Genomic DNA, 6,000 nt, shown 5'->3' with positions numbered 1-6,000 from the left:
TTGGTAAAAAAGCCAGTGCTCCATCAGAGCAAAAAACCCTCACCCTCAACCCCTTCAGAAGACTTGCACCATATACTATGAGGCTTGAACACACACACATCCTTGGTAAAAAAACTTCTAATTAATTGTTACAAAGATGCCACTTGTAGGCTGATTTTTATGAAATTCAGATCTTAGATAGGGTATGATGTATGAAAATATGTAAAATACTGGTTCGTCTCTGTAGCAGTACTTCAATGATGACAACACGCCCAGTTTGGAAACATCAGTCAAAGATAAAACTCTTAAATGCTGAATACTTAAATTCCTCAGAAAGGGAGTAATTTATGAAACAGAAGACAGACAAATCATACACCTTTAACCATTATTGAGCCATTAAGTTCTTCCTTTAACCATTATTGAGCCATTAAGAACCTGGAGTCATAAAAAAAAAGAAAAGGGAAAACCAGAACTATTTCAAGCTGCTTAAAACATCATTTGAAAGCAGAACTGTGACTGACAGATTAACACAGAAAAATATCACCTTCCATTGTCTGCTTACCCAGTTTGTTGTCTTACAGCTAGTCTCCTTTTGGCAGAGTATCAGATACACCCCATTCCTGTCTTTCAGAGCACATAGTTAACAAACTTCTCACTAAATTTAATATAAAAAGCAGGAAAAATTTCCTAGGGAAAAAAAAAACAAACCCAGAAAGCTCAAACAGGTTTTTTTCCACTAAAATCGGTTTTCCTGAAGTACTCACCAAGCTGAAATAACCACTTCATTCTTCATCTTCAAAATAAACCCCAGGATAGTAAGGCTTGAATTGTGGGAGGAGGAGAAAACAGCAGGGAAATCAAAACTTATTGCTCACAGAATACACCAGTCTAGTGGGTGCCTTCCTGTTATCTCAATAACCACCTGGTTCAGAGAATAACTTGAATTATTAAGTACAAAGAACCATTCAGCACACACAAAGCAAGATGGAAGGAAGGTCAGCCTGAATCTTCAGATAAACTGGCAGGTGGAGACGAGCTTGAGCTCTCATTGACTGTGAGAGAGACTGTGGAGCAACAACTTCTGGGGACAGAGCTACCAAGTATTACCAGTACTCTTACAGGTGACAGGGAAGTACATATCTCTAAATGTTGAATTATAAATCCTTACCAGCCTTTTCAACCAAGAGAGGCTAACTTTAAAGGGGATTCTTTCATTACATCGAAATATCCGTGGAGAGTGTTGTACCCTGGGATATATCACCATGGGCCACTTAATTTACTCCTGTGACACAGCCAAAGAGGACTGATTTGAGGTGTACCCAAGCAGATAAAGCTCTGGAGCTCATGTGCTTCTCAGAAGGAATCTGAGGCTTCAACCAGTCATGGTGACAGGCAGCTACAAACCTCAGTGCATGATGGCAAGGAAGGACCTTGGTTGCAATCTGAGTGGCACCAGACACAAGGTGAAAGCTGAATTTTTCTTCGTAATCCATCAAAATTCAAAGAGCAGGAGCAAGAAATTGGCTTTCCGTGGGTATTACAAGGAAAAATATTCCAGTCTTGCAAGACAGGCAGGAGTACTCTCACCACTGAAATGTAGAGGTGGATTCCAAAAAAGCCCTAATTATTATATTTCTTTTATTTACATGTTCAGCTTACACATTTTGTAGTTTGCTTTCATTAATCTATCACTATATCAAAGAAAATGAGCACAGGACAAATATTCTACCAGTTTCAGAGTATTTATGGCCAGGATAAGTTCCTGATTTCAAGACAGAGTAAAATCTAATCTGTCTTCCAGTGTTAAGACTACTGTACAATTGTTTTACAATACAAGCAATGAAACCGTATATGAATTTATTTTCTCCTCCTCAGAGTTTATTTTGCATGTAATTTTACAGTTTATACTTCACATCATACATTTATTCCTTCTCTTGAAAAAAGGTTTGACACAGACGCTTGCCTTGCATTACATTTTGAAACCTGGAACTGGTGCCAGTAAAAAAAACAAACCACCCCATAAAACATATTAGATCAATACAATGTAAATATAACATGTATTAGAAGTTGCTCGTTATTTCACTACAAGGAAAACAATCTGGGGGAAAAAAAAACCCAAAGATAATCAGTTCCAGTTGCTAAAACAGTTCTGTATATTTTATTTAAAGTCATAGCGTAACAGGAATGCTTTTATTAGCCCACAACCAAACAATGATCAAACTGGTGTAGAGGAAAATGAAGCACGATCCTATGGTACTCAACTGCAAGATAAGATTCTCTGTCACACAGAACATATCAGACTGGGGATGTTCACAAAGTCCTTTCAGTGTGAACTCTGCAAAAGACTGTTTTCCATCATGCTGCATTATTCCATCCCTTATTTTGCTTAAGAAGTAAGCCACAAGTAAGCATTCCAAGAACTGTGGATAGATTTTCAGTGTTGGCACAACTATTCAGTAATTTACACAATGGTTCACAAAGGAAACTGGGTAAAATTATGACTGGGAAATGGTCACGGACATCTTCCTCTTTGGCTATTTTAAAAGTTAGAAAATTCAGATTTGTACAAAAGACATTCATTTCAGAACCAATTCAAATTTTTAAATTAATGGAACAAAATAAAGCGTGTCTCGTTAATTTGGTATTAATTTTCCAGAATACTCTGCAACATTTTCAAATATACAAAATCTTACTCTTTACAAAAAAAGTTGTAGCTCATGAAGGAACTCACTTGAATTATCTTAGCAGCACTCCAATAATTAACTATCTTAATTTTAATCAAAAAAACACCTTAATTTGATCACTGTATTTTGAGACTGCTTCTTCATGAGAAGCAATGTTTCAAAAGTCATAAAAGTGCAAGAACATCATCATGTTCCAAGCTGAAAGGCAGCTTCTGGAAGCAGTGAAATCAGTGTTGCAAGGTCCTGATGTCAGTGGAATAAACCCAGTGGGAAGAACTACACTTTAAATACATCTTCCAGTGCGGTATCATTGCAGTAAGAACAAAACACACTTCTCACTGAACATTTAAGTGATCTAAATGAAATAGTTGTGTGAATTTTTGTCCAGCTGTAGCAAGTGAGATGGACAAACTAAGTGATTTCAGTGGGAGCAAATAAGCAACACACACAAGAGCATCAGCCGGGTCGCCAGTCGATCGGCCGGCTCGTTTTGCTGTTCAGCATTATTTGTGCATTTTTAATTACATAAAAAATGGCAAAGTACGATACTCTCAGAGGACCTTCTCATCCATTTGGATAAACGTTTCTAATTCCATGCTGGACCTCATTGAAGAAGAGGAGCCTCAAATTAGGTCCCACAAACCATTAAGGCTGCCTTTTAGCCAAAAACTTCTGTTTTATTTAAGCAAACTACTTACTTTTAGTAAGAAGAATTCATATATAATGAACATTTGAATTCACTATCAAAATGAGGATCACAAGAAATTACCAACTTTGGAGCAGGATCACTCTTATTATTCCTGATAAAATTCTGTAAACAACAGTTTAATTGAGAATACCTGCTGCTCTGCAACACCTTAAGTGTAATTTTGTACTACTAGAACTACAAACCCAACATTTTCCTTTCTGCCTCTTTGTAGAGTTTCCTCAAAAGAGGATCTAGCAAGTCAAGAGCTCTGCAATTATATGTGAATATTAATCTTACATTTTAAACACCTAATATTACTATACTCAGTTTCAGAAAGCCTCCTTAGAGCAAGTTTTGTTATACTTAGTACTAGCACAGTGTTTCAGCACTTCTATGACTTGCTTCTTCAGTGGTAGTTACAGAGAACTTCATTTTGGGATATCCATATTCTGAAGCACAAGAGCCACTCTGCTTGGAATGTACACCTGGTGAAAATATGACAAGAACAAGAATAGCTGAAAAAAGCATAAACCTTTACAGGAGACAACTTCGAAATAACAGTTTGTTTAAAAAAAAATAAAATTAACTGCTCAAAATCTGTCATTTGTGCAGTGTTGTGGGTCATCACATTTTTAAAGAACGACTGCTTAGTCCCCAGCAGTTGAATTACACAAGATAACCTAAAAATTTAAAAGACAGCTTGATTGCAACCTCTTTTCCTTTTTTTTTTTTTTTTAAATGCACGTATTTTACCTCGATCTATTTTAGGTGGCTACCAGTAGAGGGCCTCATTGACTCACAATGACCAGTTTCAAAAACCCGAGGACGTGTGGGTCAATAGACCGTACGATGACAAATGACAAAAGTTTCACAACACCCTTCTGCTGTGAATTAAAGCTGCCCCAAGGTCTGTGATGTCATTTCATACAGGTAAATACCAGCAACATGACACAGCAGCATATTCTTCTCACTCTTGGCACCTATGGAATGTCAGGGTCCGAGCAATAAAACTCACTTTCAAGACCGGACAGAATCAAAATTAACCATTTAAATTATCACATTTTCTTGCCCTTTTTCCTGGATACCGTGAAGAAAACCCAAACACATATAATCAAAAAACTCCTCATAGATCACACAGAAGAACTTGTGGCAATATATTTTACATGACATTCCTTCCAAGCAGAGTAGAGTCACAATCTGCAAACAAGACCGATATGTACTATCTCCCAATTACCTTGATATATGGTACTCCATCAATTGTCAAGTCTATGAATGTGTTCTCTGAATAAGTCAATAAAAATGCAATTATAAAAGGTAACACAAGATTGAAGATTATTGGTTTCATTCTGACAACGTCCTCTTTCAGGCTACCCTTCATCCCTGTGGAATGCCTAATATTCTGCAATTCCAGCTATGTTATCTGCTAACTAGAGCCTGATGGCATGAAAGGCTTTCATTGTTTTCAAAACAGAATAAAGCAATGAAGCAAAAAGCTTTAGGAAAAGGAGAAAAAGGAAAAGAACAGCTGATCTTCATTGAACCAGACAGAGCTACGGCCAGTGCTTCTTGAAAGGCAGAGAACATAATGATTTCCCCCTATGGTTTCAGTGATAAATAGCTTCTATAAATCTGTGCAGGAGAGGAAATACTTAATGAAGTCAACTACCTCAAAACATATAGATAAAGGAGAGATTTTGAAATTGTGTACTGAGAAATTCAGCGCTCTGGGTTTGGATAATGAAGGGAGAAGGAACAAACAGAAATAAGTTTTCTAACGGAGAATTTGCAAAATGTTACTTCAGTTAAGGGAATAAAAATTAACATTAATACAGGACACAGCAATTCTCAATTATATTCTGGTCAATAATATGTCAGATCTTCGGAGGAGTAAATTAGCCCAGCTCCTTTAAAGTCAATTTACATCAGCTGAGAGAGAATCTGGGAGCAGTGTGGAAGCATCCCACTCCAACCACTTCACTGCCAATCAGAATTTTAAGACTGGCTTAAGCACAATTTCAGAACTTGTGCAGATGACTGTATTTAGACTAACGACAGATATGTTTTCCATTTGCCATGAAGGTATGTATCTGCCAGCTTATTACTTTAGTCACCTGTTTCTTCCTGACCTAGGCAAATTCAATATGCATTTTAGTGTCTTTTTTTGTCTTGGTGGTCCTCCTTGCTAAATCATAGAATAGCTACATATGGCACTATCTCCTAATCTCAACTTATTTCGTTGATCAGTGCAACCATCTCCAAGGCTGTTTACTACAAAAAGCAACAATTAAGGCATGAACAATGAATAAACATTAATTATTGATTAATAATCACAAATAAGATGATTAATTATTCATTACACTGGTGTAAATTTTTTTAGAAAGGAAAAATACTACACAAGTATTTGGTAATTCCTGTTACAAATATATAGGTAGTATTTCTCCTTCCCAGCCCACTGGTATTTCAAGAAATACAACAGTGAATGTGCTCTGGGCTTTATTATTTATTTGAACAGACAGAACTCAGAACATTTGTGTAATGGACTGAGGGAGATACAGATCTATCTATAAATAGATTAGTAAAAGTATATAGAGGTGTCCTGATTAAAACCATTATAGGAAATCTCAGTATTCATCAGCAAGAGACATTATG

At 36.5% G+C, this 6,000-nt stretch overlaps 1 protein-coding gene across 1 annotated transcript in view; it reads right to left on the bottom strand.

Moving 5' to 3' along the window:
- Positions 1-1,831: 1,831 nt before the first annotated feature.
- Positions 1,832-6,000, bottom strand: part of GBE1 (1,4-alpha-glucan branching enzyme 1) — a 143,752-nt gene continuing 139,583 nt past the window's right edge. Inside the window, exon 16 of the mRNA XM_027740075.2 lies at positions 1,832-3,836. Coding sequence (XP_027595876.1) covers positions 3,780-3,836 — 57 coding nt within the window. The 3' untranslated portion in view covers positions 1,832-3,779. The remainder of the gene's footprint in view (positions 3,837-6,000) is intronic.

Source organism: Pipra filicauda, unplaced genomic scaffold, assembly GCF_003945595.2.
Source record: "Pipra filicauda isolate LSUMZ 115617 unplaced genomic scaffold, ASM394559v2 scaffold131_size2509542_pilon, whole genome shotgun sequence".
NCBI lineage: Eukaryota > Metazoa > Chordata > Aves > Passeriformes > Pipridae > Pipra > Pipra filicauda.
Note: the sequence above shows the minus strand (reverse complement) of the source record. Positions and strands in the feature narration are given on the sequence as shown.